The sequence below is a fragment of the Petaurus breviceps genome, unplaced genomic scaffold, assembly GCF_028583685.1.
Source record: "Petaurus breviceps papuanus isolate PSGF00001 unplaced genomic scaffold, PetGlider_PUasm1.0 673, whole genome shotgun sequence".
Taxonomy (NCBI): Eukaryota; Metazoa; Chordata; class Mammalia; order Diprotodontia; family Petauridae; genus Petaurus; species Petaurus breviceps.
This window is the reverse complement of record NW_027186448.1, coordinates 641,592-667,604: the sequence shown is the minus strand read 5'-3', so window position 1 is coordinate 667,604 and position 26,013 is coordinate 641,592. Positions and strand designations below refer to the sequence as shown.

Sequence of the window (26,013 nt, the reverse complement as noted above, 5' to 3'; positions counted from 1 at the left end):
CAATCAGAGCTGCAGCAGTGAGCACATCATCCTGTTCTTCCCCAGTGATTTGCTTGCTGGCGCCATTGACAGCAGTGCCGCGGAGGAGAGCTGAGGCAGGACAACATAAGCCCTCCCCTGAAAATAAGCCCTCTGGTGTTTTTCTTTCCAAAAAAAAAAAATATAATAAGACAGTGTCTTATTATCGGGGAAACACGGTAGGAGCTGAACCAGCCTTGGTCCAAGAGGTTAACAATGAGTGGAATTGTGGAAGATATTCTTGAGATGCTGAGAGTAATGGGACTAAGAGAGAAACAAGCCTGAGGGTATAAAAAGAATGTTGGAACCGAAGGAAGTGGAAAAGAAGGGGAGGTAACAACAAGAAAGGGAAGGGCTGGATGTTAAGTAGCTCAAAGGGGGCTGGAGTTTGCCCTGTTACAGAGCACTAGATCCCCTACCTCAGAGCCATCATTCTTGAAAACCTCATAGGTTTCACTCATGATATCCACCACCTCCTCATGGAGAGCCATCAGCTTATGCTGGACCACATTTCGGTGCTCTTTTTGATCCTCCTCAAACTCTAGATCCTGGTAAACCCTTTTGCCAGTAATTCGAACCAAGAGAGTCTCAGATATTTCCTGTGCCCTCCAACCAATTGTCAGTGTAGATGCTTTAAAATCATTCACAATCATCTGCACCTGGTTGGATACATCAAGACACACAACCATTGGGGGTTGGGGTTCTAGATGAAGGCTCTCTGCCGCTAACCCTGCCCATAACTTTAAGCTGACTTTTGTGATGCAATTCTATAGGAAGGGAAAGCTACTCTATTTCTCAAGGGTGAAAATAAAATTTCTCTAGGACTCAGGTGTCTTACCACCCAGCTTTACCCTATGACCAGGGTACTGATTCCTTCGGTCTCCCATCTCAACTGACAGTTCTTCTAGGACCCAGTCTCAACATCCTACCTGGGTCTCCCTGCCCCTGGACCAAGACCCACCTTGCTGGCATGTATACGACATTCATTGATGAAGAAAGTGCTTGCTCCTTTCAGGATCCAATGTAGCTTCTTAAGGCCAGGATGGATCTTCTTGTCCAAGAAACGGATTCGTTCTTTGAACAGGGCCCTCTCATCTGGGGACAACATTGCAATGATCCTGTTTATGAGAAGAGGGGCCAGGGAACAAACAGAGAAAATTAATCAGGAGGAACAGAAGTTCTAAAGATTTCCCTCATAATCAGTGAGATGAACTGAAAGGCTTCAGGGCACTTTAAAGGTGGGAATCAAGAGTGTTTGTGAAATAACAAACACTCCAATGAAGTCTCTACTCCCATCAATCTAGCTAGGTAAAGAAAAGCCTTCAAAAACAGGGAAGGGGTTCAGCTCTGCCATGATGCTCTCATTCTAAAAGGGATTGTGAAAGAATTCAGGATCAATATGGAGATAAAATCAGTTCACTTAATGCTATTTTATTCACTGAGGGACTGACCCCTGTGCCATGTCCCAGTCAGGAGTCTTTTCTAACTTTGCCCTCCATGTGGACTAAGCTTCCTCCGGGATTGATCTCAAAACGTATAGTCTCACCCTATGGCATTCAGGAAGTCAGTTTGAGTTTGCCATTTAAACCAAAGCTTGTGGGACCTAATATCAAGGAGAGAATTTGAGAATTCTGGACCCTAGGGAAGCACTAAGGTTTTGGAAGGACCAAGTATCAGGAATGAACATAATTAGTCCGGGTCAGAAAAAGAGGGTCAAAAAGACAGAGTAAGGATTGGAAAACCAACCTGTTGTAATCTCGGGCAACGAGCAACAGATTTTCACGTAGGATTCTTAAGTCCTCAGCGCGCTCAGCTACATTCACCACGTAATGAGGCGTCTCAAACAGCAGCCGCTCCCAGAAATAAATCTCCACAAACAGCACAAGCAGGGTCCTAGAGCGTGAGGGGGATGGGGGCGAGGAGAGAGGAGACCCAGGTGGGGGAGGAGCAAGGACCGGCAAAAGGCCCAGGGCTGAGGAGAGGAAAGTCAGAGGGAGGCGGACATCGTTCATGAGGTCTTTTTAAACCCATGTTCAAAAACCTTGTTGAAGTGATTCATGAAATGTTCCATTTTGTTAGAAAGGTCTTTTAATAAAACGGTTCTGGAAACTGCATCTGAGACAAAAATGACTGATGAGAAAGAGGAACTAAAATTTAAAGTCATCTCCCGACTAGGAAAAAAACCCGCGGAGTAGTTTAGGTGTTTTGTAGCGTGACCCCCCACCTAACTATTTCCTTCTCTTTTTCTTCAACCACGTAAAAAGAAGGGAAACAGGAGTTTTAAGCGTTAGGGAGACAGACTAAAGCTTTTCTATGACCAGCCTAGATGGAATGAATGACACAGCTATGCTGAGACAGAGAATGAATGGCCAGTCACTGATAAATGACAAGTACAGAAGATTTTCTGACAACAAGATGAGGACAATGTATCATGAGAGGGTTTGAATTAATAAGCTAAGAATGCAACGTGAACGGCTTAAAGGCAAGGATTTATAAGAAAGGTACTAAACTTCACGGAAATATTCATTTCTTTAAAAGTTGCTGATCTTTGATATCTCAACTAATGGCTGGTTTTTGTTGTTTATGTTCCCTGCTTTAATAAAGTAGTATTATCTCCAATTGCAGTGAAGGCTGAATTGGCCTATAGGCATTCATCCCCATGGAGCGTCCTCAGAGTTGACGTCCTGATTCTTCTGGACTAGGTGGGAGCTTTGGGCTCTGCTTCTGGTCATCCAGAAGCACCTAGCCAAAAGAACTCTGTATCTTGGTATGATGTGACAAAATCTGAGTCGTTTCTCTTTCACCCCACAGCAGTGACAGCGGGGTAGGGTGCTTTCTAAGTTAAAAGAACAAATTCTGGTTTAGGAGCTTTACTTTCAATTCTCCAGTTGAATCATGCATAATTTTAAGACTTCCAGTGAGGGACTGGAAAGGACTGACTTTTCTCAACTCCAACATGATGACAATTTCACCCCTTCATGGCAAAGACAATGGTGCAATCCTCTAACCTCCCTGGGCCTGTCAGCAGTTTCTCAAGGTTAAATAATTAAAGCAGAGAGAATTCATGGTTAGAAACATAAGGCATGTGGTGGGATGAGGTATTTATCATAGAGACTCATACAAATGCAAGGTAAATATGTGAATTACATTTTAGATCACTCGTGTAATAAAAATCAGTTTTGAGTACTTGACAAGAGGTGAAAAACCTACTGAAAGCTGAACAGGTAAAGTTAAAAGTCTGAAGCTTGGGGCGTCTAGGTGGCTCAGTGAGTAAAGCATTGGCCCTGAAGTCGGGAGGAGTTCGGTTCCAGCCTGAGACACTTAACACCCACACAAAAATACTAGCCGTGTAACCTTGGGCAAGTTACTTAACCCCAAATTGCCCTCCAAATGGCCAAAAACAAAAAAGAAAAAGTCTGAAGCTACAGCAAATGTCATATGTGGTTAAGAGATGGAAACAAATACTACAAGTATAGCTACAAAATTTCCAAATTAAAAAAAAACAATTATCAGATCACATATACCTTTCACAGGGATGAGTAGAGGATGCATCCCTATTTGTTACAAGAGATAGAGGCAATTACAAAAGATAAAACAGATAATTTTGATTACATGAAGTTAAAAAGTTTATGCACAAATATGGATAAGAAGGGAAGCAATTGACAGAAAAAATGTTTGCCTCTGATAGCTAATGAAGGTTAGACAACTAATAGAAATACATTAGAATGAAATCTGCTCCCTAATAGCAAAATGGTCAAAAGATATGAAGTTTTCTTTTTTTAATTAAATTATTTATTTTTAAGTTTTCAACAATCACTTCCATAAGTTTTAAATTTTCTCCCCCTCCCTCCCTCCTCCCTGCCCAAGATGGTTTACAATCTGATATGGACTCTACAAATACATTCCTATTAAACACATTTTCACATTAGTCATGTTGCATAGAAGAATTATAACAAATAGGAAAAACCATGAGAAAGAAAAAAAAACAAAAAATAAAATCGTCTGCTTCGTTCTGCATTCCGACTTCATAGTTCTTTCTCTGGATGTGACTGGCATTTTCCATCATGTGCTCTTTGGAAGTATTTTAGGTCCTTGCATTGCTAAGAAGGGCTAAGTCTATCAAAATCAGTTCTCACACACTGTGCGCAATATTCTGTGTGCAATGTTACTGTGTACAATGTTCTCCAGATTCTGTTCCCCTCATTCAGCATCAGTTCATATAAGTCTTTCCAGGTTTCTCTGAAGTCCACCTGTTCATTATTTTTTATAGCACAATAGTATTCCATTACATTCATATGCTACAACTTGTTTAGCTATTCCCCAGTTGATGGGCTACTTCTCAATTTCCAGTTCTTGGCCATCACAAAAAGAACTGTTATAAATATTTTTGTACATGTGGGTTCTTTTCCCTTTTTTATGATCTTTTTGGGATACAGCCCTAACAGTGGTATTGCTGAGTCAAAGGGTATAGACATTTTTATACTCCTTTGGGTATAGTTCCAAATTGCTCTTCAGAATGGTTGGATCAGCTCATAGCTCCACCAACAATGAATTAGTGTTCCAACATTCCCACATCCTCTCCAACATTTATCATTTTTCTGTTTTGCCATGTTAGCCAATCTGAAAGGTGTGATGTGGTACCTTAGAGCTGTTTTGATTTGCATCTATCTAATCAAGAGTGATTTATAGGAGTGGCTAGGTGGCATAGTGAAAAGAGTGATTCAGAGCATTTTTTCATATAATAGATAGCTTTAATTTCTTCCTCTGAAAACTGCTTATTCATATACTTTGACCATTTATCAATTGGGAAATGGCTTGTATCTTGTAAATTTGACTGGGTTCTCTATTTATTTTAGAAATGAGGCCTTTATCAGAGACACTGGTTATAAAAATTCTTTCCCAGTTTTCTGCCTCCCTCCTAATCTTGGCTGCATTGGCTTTGTTTATGCAAAACCTTTTCAATTTAATGTAATCAAAATGATCCACTTTGCATTTCATAATGTTCTCTATCTCTTGATCATAAATTCCTCCATTTTCCATAAATCTGACAGATAAATTATTCCTTGCTCCCCTAATTGAACAGTTTTCCAAAGAAGAATGGCAAACTATTAACAACTATATGAAAGAATGCTCCAAATCACTGGCAATAAGAGAAATTCAAATCAAAATAACTAAATCTAATAAATAATAATAATAAATAACTCTAAAATTACTTCATCCTCAACAAACTGGCAAAATTGACAAAAGAGATAAATAGCAATCAATGTTGGTGAGGTTGTTGAGAAACAGGTACACTAATACATTGTTGGTGGATCTATAAATTAGCATAATGATTCCTGCAAGTAATCTGGAATGATTCCATTAAAATAACTAAAAGGTCCAAAGTCTTTGACTCCAAGATTCTACTACTAGGGATATACCACAAGAAAGTCATTGACAAAAAAGTTTCCATACACACCAAACTATTTATAGCAGCACTTTTTGAGGTAGCAAAGAACTGGAAACAAAGTGAATGACTATCAAACAGAGACTGGCTAAACCTCCATAATTAATTCTCTTTCCCACTCAACACAGAGCTTCTTCTAAACTTTTCCACTCCTCCTCAAACCTCTTATCACCTTCCCCTCTCCCCCATCCTCTCAGATGAGAACCTTCATATTTCACTGGAAAAATTGAGGGCATTTGCCAAGAGTTCCCTCTTCTCCCATCCTCATCTCACATGCCCTAGATGCCTTCTGCCACAATCTCCTTCTTCACCCATCTCACGTGAAGAGATGGCTTCATCCCTTATATCCTATCTGTCACCAAGGTCTGTCAATTTTACCTTTGTAACATTTCTTACCTATGCCCCTTTCTCTCCTCTAACTCAGCTATCACTCTGATACAGGCCCTCAGCACCTGATACACGAACTACTGCAATAGCCTACTGGACTGCCTGCCACCACAAGTCTCATCCCTCTTCAGTTCATCCTCTATCCTCTCTCAAAGTAATTTTTGTCTTCCTCCTGCCCCCATCTTTCCAGTCTTCTTACACCTGATATGTCCCACATGTTCTGAAATCCAGTTACAGTGACCTCCTTGCTGTTTCTTTTACAAGACACTCCATCTGTTGGTTCCGGGCATTTTCACTCACTGTCCCTCCTGCCTGACACACTCTGCCTCCTCATCTCTACTTCCTGACTTCCCTGGCTTGCTTCAAATACCAGTTAAAATCTCACCTTCTTCAGGAAGGTGCTCTCTCTTAAATGATAATGCTTCACTCTGTTGATTATTTCCAATATATCCTGTACATAGCTTTTTTGCAAGCTGTCTCCCCCATTAGACAATGGATTCCTTAAAAACATCTTTTGCATTTCTTCTTTTTCTCCCAACACTTACCACACATCATAGGTACTTAATAAATGTTTATTGATTGATGGACTGACTATATTAATGTATGGAATATTATTATGCTGTAAGAAAAATAAACATGATGAACACAGAGATTAATGGTAAGACATACATGATTCTCTGTGTTTATCATGTTGTAGCAGCAAGCACCCCAAGCACGTCCTCAGGGTTTGCTGCTACCACAGGTTCTTGGATCTGCTTTGTTAAAGGAAAGCAACTCAAAATGGGTTAACAAGCTTACTTTAATCAGTCAGACATATATCGTTTACCTTGTTCAGGGGAAAAAGGTCAGCACCCCAAACTTCAAAATATACAGACAGAATTATCAAGACATTAACAGATCAAGTAGACAGCTTTCCAAACTGTCCAACCATTACATCCATACCCAGTCAACATCTGGGTTTCCACATCTGGGTTTTTCAAAGCCGGGGGACTCTCAACAACGGCTTCCCAGAATCCAGATCAAATCACAGAACACTTCTCAAAGTGAGTCCCAAAACAAAGCTACACATCAGGGCTTATATAGCCTTCTCCTGGCTCAGAGAATGTAACAACCTTATTGACTCACTGGCCAATCAAAAAGTATCTACTGAAAAACAAGCCTCCCACCCCAGGCTTCAGGTGCACTTTAGCCTAGGGGCAGGGAAGATCTTCCAAATTTGCATTCCCATTACACATGTTTATACATGAACAGACACAAAGTGAAAGCAGAAGAGCCAGGAAAACAACATACACAATGTAATACACTATGTAAATGCAAAGAACAACCACACACCAAATAACTGAAATGGAATAGTGAGAAATTATAAAGAGCAAAATTGTTCCAAAAGAAGAGATATAAGAAAAGATACCACCCATCTCCCCCCATCTTTTACAGACATTCAAGATCCATAGGTATGGAATATTGCTTATAACATCAGTTATTTTTCTATGTATTAATTGGTTTTGATGGGTTTTTTTTTTAAAATGTCTTTGTTATAAGGGAAGGTGCTCAGGAAAGGGGTAGGGAGAATGATAAACATGAAGTAAAAACAAAAAGTATTTTAAAAAGCTTATTTTTTTAAAAGAAAAACAAATAAAGTGAAAAATGAGAATGCAAAAGAAAAAATCAAGGAAATTGTTAGAATCTATGTTGTCTAGTTATATGCCAAAAAAACTGATAAATAATAGAGATGAACATTTACAAAAATGCAAAATACCCAGATCAACAAAACACGAAAACAGAGAATTGTAAAAATCCAATCTCAGAAAAAGAAATTGAACAAGGCAAAAAGAAACTCCCGAAGAAAATAACTCCAAGACCAGATGATTTACAAGTATATTCTAACAAATATTCAAAAACCAATTAACTCCTAACAAATTATTTTAAAAAAAAATAAGGAAGGCACCCTACTAAACTCCTTCTATGGGATAAATATGGCCTTGATATCTAAAACATGGAGAGATAAAGTGGAGAAAGAAAATCATATACCACTATCTCTAATAAACACTGATGAAAAATATTGAACAAAATATTAGCATAGAGGCTACAGAAACATGCTAAAAAGATTGTATATTACAACTACCAGCAATGCAGGGTTGGTTCAATATTAGGAAAATTAATATATCAGAACATACTGCTAATAACAATAAAAACCACAATAGATGAAGGAAAAACTTTTGATGAAATACAAAACCTATTTCCATTATAACATTAAAAACCATAGATATAAATAAACATTTTCTTAATAATATAGTCAAAAGTATCCATCTAAAACTAAAAATTAGCATCATTTGTAATGAAGAAACACCAGAGATCTTTCCAATGAGATCCAGGATAAAGCAAACATATCCACTGTCACCACTATAGTTAATATAGTTCTAGAACTGAGAGCTATTGTAGCAAGAATTTGAAACAAAATAGAAAGAATAAGCATAGGCTTTCTTTAAGAAACAAAAAGATTGGGGGCAGCTAGGTGGCACAGTGAATAAAGCACTGGCCCTGAGGTCAAGAGGACCTGATCAGCCTCAGACACTTAACACTTACTTGCTGTGTGACCTTGGGCAAGTCACTTGGCCTCAATTGACCTACCTTTTCCCCTCATAAAAGAAACAAAAAAACCTGCTTTTTTGCTGGTATGATGGTTTACTTAGAAAACCTTAGAGATTCAATAGAACATTAATAGAAATAAATTGTAACTTTAGTTAAATAAAAAAATATTTAAAATAGGATATAAAAGTAAAACCACAAAAATTTTCACCTTTTCTATATATTGCCAACAAAACCTATCAGAAAGAGATGGAAAAAAATTCCATTCAAAATAAGGAATATATAAAATATCCTTGAGTCTACCTATGAATACAAATATAAAACACTCTTTACAAAAATTAAGTTAGATATGTGTAATAGAGGGACTGGCCTATGATGGCCTACTCTTTAGAGTATGCTCAGATTTGCTCTTCTTGGTGGTTTATATAGATCATGTGCCTTTATGTCTCAACTTGCTTCCAATCCAACCACATAGGGAGGCTTGGCAATCTTACTTGGAACCATGAATCTCTGGGCAAGGCTAGTGCTATATGGTGACAAGGAGACTTCTGGTGACTTAGGAGTCATGCAAATGAGTTTCCATAAAAAGGGATCAACAGGCCCTTCCTTCAACTCTTTTTGCTCTTTTCCTTCCTAATGGGGAACGAGGCAAGAATTGCTCTGAGCTTCTGGGTGAGGAAATTTAGGAGAGAGGAAAGGAAGAAGCAGCTTCCCTATCTCCCATCCAGATATCATGTGTCCATGAACACATCTCATCTGTTTGTTTTGCATGCATTCTTTCTTGATCTTGGGTAAACAAATATTCAGAGGTAGAACTGACCCTGTGAACTTTGAATGATTAGAAAAAATATCTGAGGTCCCTTAGCAACTAGAGTCAGAAACAGAGTCCAGGGGCCAACCACAAAGGAAGCTCCCACAGATGGATACAGAAAGTCAGTCTTCTGAGGACAATGGCAGCTTTAGAGTTTGTGACTCCTCATAATAGAGAGAAATACTGGCTATGGACTAATAAAGTCACTTATCCACCAAGCCCAGAGAGTGAAACCTATGGGAAACCTCCTGAGGATTCCATTAAAGGAAGAAAGGCCTTGTGCGGGTTCAAGATTTGGGAGGTACACTTTGCTCTTGATGTATGTGCCTCATGATCTTCCCAGGGATCTTAGGTTTGCAAGGGGAGAATGTGCCCCCTATACTGGGGAGAATGCTTTATAACTACTATTGTTAAACTTTCTCAGTAAATGCTTTTTTCTAGCAGTTATTAGAGTTTGATTGATTGATATTGGAGGCCACATAGGATAAGAGCTCATGAGTGACAGTACTAGAAACAACCTACAAGGTTACTTCTAGAACCATGTGGGGGGAAGCAGTCAACTGCCTTCTCAACAACTGCACCAGTAGTTAGGGAAGTAACATCCCTAGAGCAGGTGTTACACTGTGGGAGTTTCATGAAGAATCATTTTGGTCCCCAGCCTAGAACCTAGAATCCAGATCAGGGGTCAGCAGCCACCTAAGATGCACAATAGAAGTGTGCAAAGAGGAACACTTTTATGAAGCTGTGTACTGCTCAATGTTTAACAACTGACTCTAAAAAAAAAAGATGCATAACACACTTCTAAGTTTAATATGAATTATAAACATTTTCTCCATCATTTTCTAAGTCTAGACAATCTACAAAACAATAAATTGGGCCCTGATTTGTAGGTTCCATGAATTTCCAAAGTGTAACTGCTCACAATGAAAATTGTAATCATCAAAGCTAGTAAGATCTTGGCTCTAGCATATCCCTGTTTTTAAGTTACTTTTTTGTAACTACACATATTTTTAATGCCAGAAAATTCTACTCTCCATGGTATATCAGCATTTATTTTGTGTTAATTCAAGTTGCATGTGTTACAGTGAAAAATCAAGGCATCTGGTGATCATTAGCATGAAGGAAATAAATTTCAGATTTTGCCTCTTACACAGAGCCTTGACCTGACTCTGTTAAAAGGCTCCTCCTCTGGGGTAAAGAAAATCTCCAAAGGATTCACACTTCTCTGTGAACCAAATGGGGCTAACGGAAGAAATAGAAACAACATCTCCCTCTAGTGCTCAGAAGAAAAATTGTAAACAGGACAGACAAAGATAAATCTTCTGATAGTGTTTTCTAAAAGAACAGCACATTGCTATGGTGCTTTACAGATTCCAAGAGGTTTTCCTCACAGCAGCCCCTGTGAGGTAGGCTGTGCAAGCATTATCATCCGCAAGAAACCATAGCTGGGACCTAAAGTTGTCCCTCTTGTCATACTATATACCATGTATTTCTGATATAGGATACCCTAAGCAATTTTAAACAATTAACTCCCAAAGGATTCAAGATTAGAATACTTAAGGGCAATAGTAAGAAGTCTTTTTTATCATACAGGAAAGGAAGTAAGCATATGGGAGAGGGAATATGCTGTGTAGAAAATGGGTTATTATCTATAATAGATATCTGGGGGGAAAGTGGTATCTTGGGAACCTTACAAAGTTAATTGTCTTGTAACCTACAGCCGAGCACCTCATATTCTGTGCTTTCATGGCCTGGATTCAATCTTGAAGGCTTCTCAAATGTCACCCTCTGACTCATGCCCCTACCCAGCTTTCTTCTGTAGGAATATAAAACTATAGCTCGTATTTAGGGCTTGATGGATATAAGGTAAAATGGCCCAAGCTCTCATGCACTCAGTCTAAGACAACAGCCTTAATTCTGTCCCACAGGCAATACAAAACATACAAAGGATTCACAGGTGACCAGTTTAAATGACTCAACTTCTCTCTCCAATAAGTCTCATTCCCTCTAGGAACCTATAAGGTATGCTAGACTCAGTTTGGGTTTCTCCTGGAAAAGCAATGACCTTGGGGTTGCAAAAAAGTCAATACCTCAAGTTCTGATAAATGGCCTTCTAGGGGCCTCTTCAGACTTAGAGCATTAACCTAAAGTCTTGGGAGGTTCCCTAAAATGAAATCTTATACTTGGGGCTTCTTGAGGAGCAAGTCTTTCCCCATCAGTCTTGCACAGTCCAGTTAACTCACTGGTGAGTTAAAGAGGTAGAGAGCAAGTCAGGAAATAAGGGTGAGCTTTGCTCCTCTGAACCGTGGGTCAGTCTGTTGTGCATCCTCTAGTCCTAAGCTCATACTTCTCTTCTTACTAAGAGGCTTGATTCAGAGACTCAACACTGTCCAAATTTCTCCCTCCTCTCTCTAGGAGGCTCTGTCCAGTCATAGCCAGTGTCATTGCTCAGAACTACAACTTTTCTGGGACCATGTATTTCTTTCTCTAGGGACTGCTTGTCTACTCTACTTGATTGCAGTCTTCACTTGGGTTATGTGGTTGGTTCCCTTTGCTCCTGGGGCCATGTGGGTGAAAGGTTCTGCCAATCATTAGCTCTCCATTGCTATGTACTCTACAAAGACTGGCTTCTTTCTTTTCTTATTCTTAGACTATACTTTCCAATATGTTTTGCCATCTCCCTCTCCATCTATCTTTGCATTGAAATCATTGAGTATTAAGGTATTTAACTGTTATGCATAGTATCAATTTTTTCACTAAATTTCTTTACCTACAAAGGTATATTAGCACATAGGCTACTATTATCTCACTGATGGTCTTTTTTTTTACTTACGCTCACCATAAATATAAGGTAAAATGTTCAAATCTTCCATGAAATGATGTTTCTTGTTTTTGTTTGTTTGTTTTTTTTTTACTTCTTCTGCTTTATTGTTGGGGTAGCTAGGTGGAGCAGTGAATAGATTGTCAGGCCTGAAGTCAGAAAGATTCATCTTCCTGAGCTCAAATCTGATCTCAGACACCTAGTATTTTGCGACCCTGGCCAAGTCACTTAACCCTGTTTACTTCAGTTTCCTCCTCTGTAAAAATGCACTGGAGAAGGAAACAACAAACCGTTCTAATATCTTTGCCAAGAAAACTCCAAATAGGGTTATGAAGAGTCAGACATGACTGAAACAAATGAAAAAAACAACAAAGGTTCATTGTTAACAAACTCTCCTTCATACTAGGCATTTTCTTTTGATATTCCTACTTGAGCTCCCAGAAACCTGACTTTCTCCAAATGATAGCTCATCCCTGGCCACCCTCTATGGTCTTCGTTGCCCCTTTTCTCATGCCCATGCTACACTAGGCCAGTAGGGGAAGTCACCATACTGTTTGCTTTCCACTGACATTTTCTAGATTGTTCTGCCATCATCAGCAAATTCTCCTCTCTTCTATACTACTCTATCTGTTTATTTTAGTCCATAATTTTGTTGTCATGGTTTATCCCCTTCCTATCTTTCCAGTCTTGTCATACTATACCATGCAGTTCAGAGAAGACTTACAAGAATACACATTACACCCTCCATGCACTTTCAAGTTAAGTCATATCGGTCTACACAATGGCGAGTAAATTATATGGACCAAAAAATCATTTTGATATGGTTTTATTTCGTGGCAGCAAAGGTCATGTGAGTGCTCCTGCTGATACTAGGCTAACTCAGAACATGTGACTTTGGCCAGATGAAACCAGATTCAACAGGTTTCCCCATCTGGAATTCATTCTCTGTCAGTTGTGCACTGGATTTCATACCACACAGATGTATTTCATTGCTTACTTTTGTTGCATTTTTAATTCAGTGATTTTTTTTAAGTGCGATTAAAGAAAATACAAAAGTTACACAAGTTTTAAAGAGCATATTTCAAGCACTATTAGAGATATTGCAACAGTTGTTGATGTGGGGAAGACAAGCATTTCACAATGAAACAGGATTGTATGCACCAAACATAATGTTGCAAACTGACAAACCGTTGCTGAAAAACAACTTAATTAATCCTCAGAAAATGAAAAGTAAAGACCTTTGGAGGGATCTAGCAGGTAGTGATGATGTTACCTACCCCTCTACAATGCCTTCTTGGTTTTGAAAGAACATCAAGAAGTCTAATTTTTTTTAAAGCTGTTAACCACTACTATAAAGAAAAAAACACTTGTCATGGACAAAAATAATAAAAAGCAGGGAATACTCAAGACTGAAAAAAGATAATTAATACTAATTAAACTTACATTTTCAGTGGTTAGTGTCAAACCATTGTCAGAAGTCCAGGTGAGTCTATGAAGATCTGGAAATCTTCATCACACTTACTACATCAGGTAAACCATCTACCCAAAAAAATGTTTGGGGGATTTTTTTTTTAAATTTCCAGGGGACCTGGAAGCTTTGTCCCAATTGAGGGAAAAAAATCAAAATTTTATTTTGATGCTGAATATTGATATATTGAGAAGCAAAAATATTCTAGAATTAAAGAAATTCCCAAGGGTAATGGAATACTGAAACACAACTTTGCATCATTCTACATACCACAAAATAAATTTATCCAAGATATGGAGATAAACATACTTCAATGGTCTGGGAACCTGTCTGCTTTAGTCCCAATTAAAAAAAAAAATCTGTGGGCTATAATCAGAGTAAAGACTTGGGGGAAAATACCTTTGTCAATGTATATTTAATATCCAGTGTGACAGGATTTCATGAGAAGCAATTAAAGAATATGTCAAAATCTTATGAACTCAGGGCCAAATCATATAAAACAAAAGGACATATTGCACATTAAAAGTTTTTCGTTTTTTAATACTCTAAATCACTATTGATTAGGGAAATGTAAATTATAACAACTCAGAAGTACAACTTCATACCTATCAGATTGGCTAATGTTACAGAAAAGGAAAATAACAAATGATGGAGGGGATATGGGAAAATTGAGACACTAATGCATTGTTGGTCAAGTTGTGAACTGATCTAAACATTCTGGAGAGCAATTTGAAACTATATCCAAAGGACTATACAACTGAGTAGCCTTTGACCCAGATATAGAGCTATTACTAGGTCTATATCCCAAAGAGATTTTAAAAAAACAAAAAGGGAAAAGGACCTATATGTACAAAGATATTTATAGCAGCTCTTTTTGTAGTGGCAAAAAATTGGAAGTTGAGGGGATACCCGTCAACTGGGAAATGGCCGAACAAGTTGTGGTATATGATCGAGATAGAAAACTACTGTGCTATAAGAAATGATGAGCACGATGTTCTCAAAAAACCTGGAAAGACTTACATGAACTAATACATAGTGAAGTGAACAGAACCAGGAGAACATTATACACAGTAACAGCAATATTGTTTGATGAAGAATTTTGAATGACTTAGCTATTCTCAGCAATACAATGATCCAAGACAATTCCAAAGACTTATGATGAAAATGCTATCTACCTCCCAGAGAAAGAACTGATGGAATCTGAATGTAGATTGGAACATACTTTTAAAAAAAAAAACTTTATTTTTTTGCTTGTTTGTGGGTTTTTTGGTCTGTTTTGTTTTCACAATATATATGAAAATGTTTTGCATAACTGCACGTGTATAACCTGTATCAAATTACTTTGCTGTCTCCAGAAGGGGCCATGGAAGGAAGGGAGGGAGAGAATTTAGAACTCAAACTTTGAAAAACGAATGTTAAGAATTGTGTAATTGGGAAAAAATAAAATATTAAAAGTTTTTTTAAAGATATAAAAAGTCACAAGGTTTATTGCATGTTAATAAATTTAATTATTTTATTTTGCTCTAGTTAATTAAAAAACCACAATACTTTCTCTCTCACACACACAACACTTAATTTTCCATCTCTGTGTCTTTGCCCCATGCCTGGAATTCATTTTTTCCTCACCTCTAATCCTTAGAATTCATTTTTTCCTTCAAGATTCAGCACAATTATCATCTTCTCCATGAAGCTTTCCCTGATCCCCACAGCTGCTCATCCTGCACTGAAATTACCTGGTATTTATTTTGTATATATTGTAAATATACTTACTATATATGCATATCTCCCATAATTTCATTTTTGTCTTGGTATTTACAGCATCTAGCTCAGCACCTAGTCCAGGATAGGCATTTAATAAATATTTGTTTTTGACTGACCAGGTAGGTAGGTTTATAGGAAAAATTAGGATTATCATCCAAATGTATAATAAGAACTTAGGATATATTATTTAGGAAGATGATGGTGCTTATCTCACATATAGCAAAAAAGACAGACCCTCAATGAAAATGCATTCACATTATAGTTTAGGCACAAGAAACCAAAAGATAATAGGTCATGGTATTGAGACTCTCAAGCACCATTCACTGATCTGGTTTAAAAAAAAAATGATCAGCTATCCAACAGGTTATGGATTCCTCCTCCCAATATTACAGTCAGAGATAGAAAAAGAGTCTGACCTATGGCTCAAGGGCTAGCTCCACTCCAATTCTTGACAATGTGACTAACAATCTCTAGAAGAACTTAGGTCTGTCTGGAAAACTCCTGCTGGGAACACACTGTTTCCATCCTCCTCCCTTCTCTCTTCAGGCACAGATACCCACCAAATTCCCAGTGGTCTTGGATTTGACCCTGTGGATCCCTGAGAGGGGATCAGAAGTCAACTACCATTCAAAATGAATCCCATTGGTGGCATGCCCTATGATACTGGGGCCTAGCTGTTCCTTAGTTGTTCCATGTGGTTCTTTCTGTCCCCACATCTCCAGGTGAAGCAGTAGCTAAGGCAGCACTAACTATGACACAGTTCATCATTTAAAGTTACTTCCTCTCAACTCTATGGTTTTGCCCTGGGCAAAAAAATAAAATAAAAGAGAACTGCAAAGAAAGAGTCTATCCCTGTATTAAAGAATCACAATACTAAAAATGTCCAAAAGGCATTTGGAAAGAGGTCCTCCATTTATTATATTCTTAATAAAAACAGACTATAGGTCCCAAAGAGCTTAAGATGGAAATTGATTATATGATCACCTGAAATTTAGAGATCAGCACTAATAGTGATAGTATTGAGTGCTCAGCAGTCATGACGCAGAACAAAACCAATAGATGTGGAGAAGATGGCCAATCAAATTAACTCCTCATCTCCGGTTTCTATCTAGAACCCTCAAGAGGGCCACCATCCAGGTTCTGAAAGAAAATCCTACATAAGAGTATTTCATTTGAATATTAACACAATTCTTGTGAGGTAGATAGGTATCATTATCAACATTTCAAAGAAGCGGTCTCCATCCCTATTCCTATCGTATGGACTAGGAAACTGAACTTTAAGAAGTTACAAGATTTGGTCAAGGTTCACTTAACTAGCAAAAGACAAGAGTTTTTTAAAACTTTAAGTCTAGATATCTAGAAGTACAATCATCTTTGGATGCCTTTCCTGAATTAGTTGTTTACTTAATTAGTGCTCCATCTCTACAGGAATAAACTGTAAAAAAAAAAAATGTAGATTTTTGAAAGAGGGGATACTTTGGTAAGACTCTAACAAAAGCAGAAGGCCCGCAGGAACTATAGGATGGACACAATGAAGTTACTCATATCTTATCATACATCTGCACCTCTGATTGGAGGGTGGAGCCATAAGCTTCTCCATTTACAGAAGGGGGATAGGACAGACATCTCAGACATCTCATTTGCCTCTCAGTAGCACTCACTTTGGATTTCTTTGGCTTCTGTACTATACCCCGCTTTCCCCAATTCCCTTCAGGTTTTTTTGTGTATGTAGTCTTCTCTCATTAGATTGTAATCTCCCTGAGGGCAAAGACCATCTTTTCCATTTGTATCCCCAGCTCCACATGCAGTGCCTGGCATACAGTAAGTACTTAATAAATGTTTATTGACTATGGATTGTTGACATTGAAATGTTAAAAAGAAAGCCTCCAAACACAAAGACATTTCCACTCTGGAAGATCAATCAGATCTTTCAAAATGAATTTTCTCCCTAAGCATAGATTATAGGTGAACCTTAAGATTACCAAACTAATAAGGAAGGTAAAATGGACTGAATTGAACCCTAAGGCAACAAAGACTGGGTGACTTAAGTTAGAAAAAGGTTCTTAGTTGGAAGAATTGTCTAGTAGGAGAGGCAGAACTTCCAGCCTGGAGGTGGAAGGAGAAGCTTTGTAATGCTGAAAAGAGCATGGCAGCAAAGATAGTAAGGTGCTAGGCATCCAAACTGTAGACTGCCTGTGGAAAAACTGCCCACAGAAGAGAGAGGCCAGCAGACTAACCACTTCTAGGATCAGCTTAGCCTCTCCCTTTACAACATCTGCAGATAAAAGCCAACACAGGAGAACTCAAAGCTATGAAGGGATTTGTGGTGATTCAACTACCAAATGCCAAAGACCACTATGGGTTTCTAAGTTTCTTGGTTTACTGGTCTGACAACTGTCAGTTGCCTCTGCCACTGATGAATGTACCTATGTCACCTAATGTAGAAGAAGTAGGATTTGACTGGGTTTGAGTCTAAGCTAACAAGCTGTGTGACTGTGGACAAGTTATTTTGTTCAGAGTCTTAGTTTACTCATCTGTGAAATTGTATTGGTAACACCAATATGACATCAAAGGCCCAGGAATCAGGGTTGTTATGATGAAAGTATTTAATAAATCATAAAGTACTACATATAAATGTGGAATATTTGTATTAGTATTACTGAGAGAAAGATGGAGGACTGGACATTTTCTCAATCATTCACATGTCTCCAAAATAAGAATTATACACCAGAGATAAAGCTATAAAAGCTGTCTCCACACCTAAGACTTAGACCAAGAAACCTAAAGCAGGAGTGCTACAAGAACTAGAATGAAATGTCACTGAGAAATATTTTTAAAATTTTTAAAAATACAATAAACATAGATAATGTTAATGTGTGGTTTTCTAAGCCAATACACTGTAGCAGGGATCCTTAAGTACAATTCAGTGACCTGTTTCTATTTGAATTTGACACCACTGCCTTAAACAGGAAATAGAGCCATCCGAGAATCAGAGTGAAGTGTAAACACCTTCAGGTTAGCTCCACTGATACAGCAAGTGGTAAGCCCTGGGGGGAGTTGAGATGGAAGGAAGCTTCAGCCTCAACCACAGGAATTTTCACCTTCTGGAGAGTGTAGAAAGTTCGGCATCTGAGCAGGGGAAGATTAAGTGAGCCTCCTGTTGACAAGGGACACCAGGTCCAACTGTGCTGCCAAGTGAGAAGGAAACAGCACATGTCTGGTGAGGGCAAAAGCAGTGGGGCTGGAATGCTGCTAGTTGTGGGCATTTTCAGGAGAGCTTGAGTTCTTGGTCTCGATTCCAGGCCAAAAGGAAGAACTGAAGTTCATATCCACTGGAGAATTCTCAGGGAGGGAGAGAATTTCCAGTAGTTTGCCAGAGGGTCCTAGCTGTGACTTGGAGGGGGAAAGGAATACAGAGGTTGGACCCAGGACAAAGCTCAAGAAATAACAGTAAGAAGGACCTGAGTCTAGAGACACCATCCCCCACACCCCAGGATTAGGGGTGATTATAATAACAAGCTGCTAAAAAAAAAAAACACTTTTTTTTAATGAGCAGGCAAAGGAGAAATAACCCAACTACTGACAAGTTACTATGGGAAAAGGAAAGACTAGGGTTTGTCTTCAAAGGAGGATACTGAAGCCAAAAAAAGCCTCTCCTACCCTAGAGAGTAAAGTCAAATGGTCACCAACCCAAAAAGAATTCATAGAAGAACTTTAAAAAAGACTTTAAAAATCAAATAAGAGAGATTGAGGAATTTGTTTTAAAGTAAGAAAAATCCAAGAAAAACAAGAAGACTATGAAAAGAAAGTCAATCAACCGGAAAAGGAGATCCAGAATCTTAAGAAAGAAAATGACTTCTTGAAAATTATAATTGTATAGTTATAAGAGACCAAGAAATAATAAAACAAAATACAAAGAATGAAAAAATGTGAAATATAAGAAAAACTGATCTGAACAACAGATCAAGAAGAAAAACCTAAGAATAATCAGACTACTTGAGAGCTTTGATCAAAAAAAAGAATCTTGATACAATAATACAAGAAATAATTAAAGAAAATTGTCCTGAAGTGTTAGAACAAGAGGGGAAAGTAGAAAGGGGGGAAAAAGATTACCAATCAACACCTGAAAGAGATCCTAGGAGGAAAACCTACAGGGGTATCGTATCAAAGTCAAATTTTGAAACTGGGCCAGGTTAAGGAGAAAATATTACAGAGCAACGAGAAAAAAAATTCAAATATGGTGGGGTCACAATTAGAATTACACATATGGGGTGGCTAGGTGGCACAGTGAGTAGAACGCCAGCCCCAAAGTCAGGAGGACCTGAGTTGGGATCCGGCCTCAGACACTTAACACACAAAAAAAATAACTAGCCTTGTGACCTTGGGCAATTGTCCTTCAAAAAGCCAACTCTTCCCCCCCGCTACCTCCTCCCCCCTATATACATCCCCAGACAAAAAAAGAATTACACATATGTATATGTTTATGGATATCTATCTATATGTATGTATATTTGTATATGCACATGTATATACATATAAATATATATCTCATATGCTTAACTGTAGCCTTCTTATGGGAAGGAAGGGGAAAGAAGGAGAAAGAAATAAAGTAATAAATGCATAGCAGAGGACAAAAGAAAACCTACAAGGAAGTAAAAAATGGACAGCTTTGAAAATAATGTTATTGTTACTGTATATTTTAATTATAATGTGTTATATTTATATTATATGTTATATTGTATATTATAGTTTTAGTGTAGGTTTTCTTGAAATGGAAATTTATTGCTTTATATTGAATCCTCTTGTGCTCTACTGTGTAACATGGCAATATTTTTTCTCTTTTTTTATTTTGTATTTAAGTTTAAAATAAATTTAAAAACTAAAAAAATGGGGCAACTAGGTGGCATAGCAGATAAAGTGCCAGACCTAGATTCAGGAAGACCTGAGTTCAAATTCGGCCTTATATTAGCTATATGACCTCTATATGGCCCCTGGGCAAGTCACTTAACCCAACTGCCTCTAAAAAACAACTACCAAAAATAAAGAAACAAACCAAAAACCTCTGCCCTCCACCACTTCCACCCTAAGAAGAGGAGATAGAGGTATAGGAAAGCTTAAGTTTGCTGTGCCGGAGGCAGCAGCTCATGCATAAAACTAAGGAATAGAGGGAGCTCCCACAAAGCACCAACAGGTATAAGGAGCTCTACTAGGCCTGAGGTAAAAAGGATTGGCATTAATGGAAGGAAGGTTCATTCAGTCTTCCTATAAGTCATTTGACGCAGATACTTAGGTGGGTGAAAAGCTTCTTTCCAGAAAGGGAAGAAACTTAGCCTCCAGGAAATTTGTCATTAAAGGAAATCAGAAAGTGAATGACAGGAAAATAAGGGGGAAAAAAAGACTAGAATTACCAAAGATCCCAGAAGAAATAAAACTCCATTAAAAATTAGCACAAGCAGATAAACCAACAGGGAAGGTATTAATAACAGAAGGGAAGATAGCCTCCATGAGTCCAAACATCTCTGAATAAATACTGGAAGAAAGAGAAAGTAAGTCAACACCTGATGAGGTATAGGACCCTATGAATTTCCAAAAGAGCTTGAGAACCATAGCAATATGTTCTTGGATGGTTAAGAAGAAAAATAAGGTTGGTAAAAGCAAAATTTATAGCCTGCACAGTAGAAATAATTGGCAGAATACAATTTACTGAATCTAAGGCGGTAACTCTTTTCAAAGAAGCAAATTAAGAACAACGGATTAGATATACAAATACACAGAAGTATAAGATAGTCTGGAAAAAGAGATGCAAAAAGCACTAAAATTAAAAGAACACATGATTTCTATACAAGCAAAACATATTGATCCAGAATACAAGATGTACAGAGACAATTAAAGAATCATAGGACTCCCAGAAGAACATAGCAAGTCTCAGATTAACACCATAATACAGATCTGCTGAAAAGAAAGCAGTGTCAATTCAAAGAATCTATGGATAGCCTCTGGGAAAAATTGAAAACAAAAACCCTTATGCTATAAACTCCAAGATAAATACTAGTTAAATTTAACAATCCCAACGACAAACAAAAAATTCTGAAAATGACCAGGAAAAAGAGCTTCAAATATAAAGGGAAAAAAATCTGAAAAACACAAAACTATTCTGCACCCACAAGAAACCAAAGGAAGGAATGGGATAATGAATTCTAAAAAGCAAAGGAACTCAAGATGCAACCTCAGGTGATATATCCTGAAAACTTGAGCCTAGACATCAATGAAAAAAGATGAATACTCAATAAAAGAGAGGCATTTGAAGCATTCCTATTTTTTTTTAAATCAAGATGTGAATTGATTATTTGCTTATCAAACACCACAGACAGGAGAAGCATAAGAATGGTAAATAAATATGAATGCTAAGGAAGACATAGATAATGAAATAAATAACTCTAGGAAAAAAGGGGGGGGGAAATAGAAAGAAAAAGACATTTATGGGGTTAAGAACAACAAAAATGGAGGGTCTGTAAGATTTCTTTCTAAAAGTTCATAAGGAGACAAGGGTAAAAGTAGAACTTAAATATAAGTGATGGTGGAGGAATAAGCTTGAAATATCATGGAATGAACCCTCACAGCATGCTACCTACTGGTGAATCAGTGTTTTTTGTAGAACTAAACTACACCAAAAAAAGAGAGAGGAGGAAAAGGATAGAGTATAATGTATAATGTATCCTAATCAAGTCGATGGTAAACAATGATAATTCCTGTCAACTCTTGGGAAGAAGAGGGGCTACAAGAGAAGAAGTGTAATGGCAAAGAGGGAGACTGAAATGAGGAAAGAAATACAGAAATCTCAATTCAGTAGTGTGAGAGGGTGCCACTGAAAAATGCTCCCAGGGTTGGGGAGGAAGGTGGTATGTAGATAATTAAAGATGGAGGCATTACAGTGGGTAAAATCTTCAGGAATTTGGTGCTTAGACAAATCACTACATCTGAGAGAATCTTAGGCTTCCATGTATATCTTAGGAGAAGGAGAATATTAGAGTTTCTTGGAGCAACTAACATCTAGAGAAACAAAAGGGCATAGACAAAGAATGAAGATTTCTCCCCACAAGAACATTTCAATGTCTTTAAAGAGCTATAACTAGAAATAAGATAGGGTCTCTTTAAAAGAAGGCAGTCCGTATCAAGGAACAGATGGATCTGAAGTGTTTTCTATGGAAACAGATGAAAATAAATTTTATTTTTCACAATACCCAGATAAATTACTGATTCACCTAGAAAGGTGAAATTCCATATAAATGTAGCTAAATCCAAGACAACTAGCTTAGTTCAAGCCCCTGACTAGCTCTGAATGGCTTGTAGATGTTAGAAGGCTGAGGGGTTTTAAATTGAGTTAGAAAAAGGGAGGTAGATGCTAATGATCTAGAGTGAGCAAATCCCAGTCATTTTTGAATATTCCAATTATGAGGTCAGTGGTTGGTAGAATCCTTTGGAGTCAGAAGCTACATTGATGGATTTATTATCTGTCTTTCTATTAGTCTCTCTCTTGAGCATCACCAACTGCTATGTGGATATTACAAAATGGATGTCCCAGAATCATCTCTAACTCAACATTTCCAAAACAGAATTCATTATATTTGTCCCCAGACACACTCCTCTTTTCAACTTTCCTATTACTGTTTATGACACTGTTATCCTCCCAGGACTTCAATCTTAACATCATCCTCGACTAACTCTAACTCATCTCAGTCAGCTGCCAAATCTTGTATCTTTCTCCATATCTCTCAACTGTCTCCTCTCTACTCACACTACCCCCTCCCTAGTTCAGGCCTTTGCCACATCTTGCAGGACAACTGCAACAGCCTTTTAACTGATCCAGGGGTAGGAAACCTATGGCCTTAAGGTCACATGTGGCCCTTCAGATCCTCAAGTGTAGCCCTTTGACTAAATCCAAACTTCGGATTCAGTGAAAGGGCTGCATTTGAGGACCTAGAGGGCCACATGTGGCCTCAAGGCCACAGATTCCCCACCCTTGACAAGTTAATCTCACCTCTCCCCTCCCCTATTCATCTCCAATCCACAGTTGCCAAAGTGATAACCATGTGAACCTACTTCAATTAACTCCAGCAGTTCACTATTACCTTTAGGAAGGGCAGCTAGGTGGCACAGTGAATAGAGCACCATCCCTGGAGTCAGGAGGACCTGAGTGAAAATTCAGCCTCAGACACTTAACACTTACTAGCTGTGTGACCTTGAGCAAGTCACTTAACTCCAATTGCCTTGCCTTCCCCCCTCCAAAAAAAAAAAAAAAACAAAAACTATTACCTCTAGGAACAAAACTAGCCCCTTTCTATCTTTCCAGTCTTCTTAGGTTTACTACCCTACATACATTCTATGGTCTATTCCTAGTGGCCATTCTTTATTCCATATAACTTATTCAAATTCCTTCCTTACTGCTCTGTCTCTCATCTCTTTGCATTGGTTGCCCCTCATACCTGGAATGCTCTCCCTCCAGACCTTCACTTCTTGACTTCCTATAAGAATCATCTCAAATCCCACTTTCTACAAAAGATCTTTCCCAAGCCCCCTAGATGTTAATGTCTTCTCCTCTAAGCTTACCTTCCTTCTACTCTGCATGTACCTTGGATGTTCCATATACATCTTGTTTTTCTTTTGAATGCAAGCTCTTTGAGTTTGGGGACTAGTTTTGCTTTTTTCCTTTGTATCCTTAGGGTTTAGCATAGTGCCTGGAACATAGGAATGCTTGCTTGATTAGATAAAGGGGACACAGGCCTAGGAAAGGACGTAAAACAAAAGCATCTTATTTGCTGACTTTGTCAGTTCTTTTGGTTCTGCCTTGCTAAAGCCTGATGGGTTTAGGTAAAATGCCCCTTGTATTGTATATTTATTTGACTGTTATTGTTTATAATTTTTTAAAACCAAGAAAAATAATTATTATAAATCTACAAGGAGGGGGTTGCTCAGAGACTTCCCTCCTACCTCTCCAATCTGAAGCCTCAGGAGAAACACATAGTACGTGGTATATTTAGACCAGGGAACAGAAACACCAGGTGGCAGTATACTGTAATCATCGGCTCTTTTTTGAGGGAATTGATGTAATTCTTTTAAAAAGTTAAAGTGTAAAATTAAATTATAAAGTGAAAGCAAATATTGTAGAACATAAAGTATAGAACCAGAGAGACAGATATATATGGGGATGAAGGCACAAAAGACAGAACTGTGAGAAGGGTCAGGAAAAAAAGGTAGAGAGGATGGAATCCATACTTGTCAAAGTTGACATCCAACATTCCTGGCTTCTCCGAACTGATCCCTAGCAGTGGGGTGTCCAGCCGTCGAATGCTGTCCTTATCCACAGTCTGTGTCCACTCTTGAAAAGTCTTTCGAACCATTTCATCCATGGCCTGGGTCAGCTGTTGGTATGTGTGGACACTCTCCTCCCCAGTGCCAATATGGGGTAGGAAATGGGCAGATGAAAGGCACTAAAAAGAGAGGTGGGAAAAAGATAAGTAGGCCAAATTTTTCACATGCTTCTAATACCTAATCTGGCCCAAGTCTTTTATCTGGGGGTTGAAAAACTTAGTTGAAAGATTGAAAATGCTATCTACCTCCAGAGAAAATGCTATATACCTTCAGAGACAGCACCGATGAACTCTGAATACAAATGAAGTATAATTTTCTCACTTTATTTTTCTTGCCTTTTTTCTTTGCTACATGGCTAATATGGAAACATTTTTTGCATGATTTCACATGTATAATAGGTATCATATTGTTTACTTTCTTAGTGGGTGAGAGAGGGGCTAGAGTAAAGGACAGAATTTGAAACTCAAAAAATTTTTAAAAGAATGTTTAAAAGAATTTTAATATTAAGAATGGACACCCCAAGGGGCGGCCAGGTGGCTCAGTGAGTTAAGAGCACTGGCCCCAGTGTTGGGATGACCTGGGATCAAATCTGGGCTCAGATACTCAGCACCACACCCAGAAATAACTGGCCGTGTAACCTTGAGCAAGTTACTTAACCCCAATTGCTTAAAGAAAAAAAAAGAATGGACACCCCAGCAGGTAGTGGCTCAGTGAATAGAGCACCAGCCCTGGAGTTATGAGGACCTGAGTTCAAATTTGGCCTCAGACATGTAACACTTACTAGCCATGTGACCTTGGGCAAGTCACTTAACCCCAATTGCCCTGCCTTCCCCCCTCCAAAAACAAACAGAAAAAAACAAAAAATGTTAAAAATAAATAATTTTTAAAAATAAAAATGTACAAGAAAGAAAGATTGACACAAATGATCCAGATTGTCAAAAGAAAAAGATCAGAGAAGATGTTAGAGAGCAGAGAAAACATTATATTAAAAGAAAAAGAGATAAGAAAGAAAAGAGAGACAGCAAGAACAAGGGGCCTACTGCAAGAAAAATACAGAATGGGGGCCAAGCACAGAAGCTGAGGGATGAAAGAGCAAGACCAATAGACAGTAAGCAGACACTAGAATGCTTACATTCATGGTACGATCAAGGCGATGACGCAGGGTGCGCACCCAAAAGGCATGACCAGAATACTGGCCCATATATGGAGGTATATAGGGCCATTTCTTGCTCAGTTCCCGGTTCACCAGAGTCAGCTCCCCATTGAACATCATGTACAAGTCCACTGCCTTCTTGTCAAATGTTCGCTTTATAGCCTAAGGAAGAGACAGACAGAGTTTGAGAAGG

At 38.2% G+C, this 26,013-nt stretch overlaps 1 protein-coding gene across 1 annotated transcript in view; it reads right to left on the bottom strand.

Moving 5' to 3' along the window:
• DNAH2 (dynein axonemal heavy chain 2) overlaps positions 1-26,013 on the bottom strand; it is a 132,965-nt gene that overhangs the window by 76,667 nt on the left and 30,285 nt on the right. The window contains exons 10-14 of the mRNA XM_069104179.1: positions 25,800-25,982; positions 24,572-24,786; positions 1,765-1,911; positions 980-1,136; positions 438-677 (exon numbers count right to left, since the gene is read on the bottom strand). Of these exons, the coding sequence (XP_068960280.1) occupies positions 438-677; positions 980-1,136; positions 1,765-1,911; positions 24,572-24,786; positions 25,800-25,982 (942 nt within the window). The remainder of the gene's footprint in view (positions 1-437; positions 678-979; positions 1,137-1,764; positions 1,912-24,571; positions 24,787-25,799; positions 25,983-26,013) is intronic.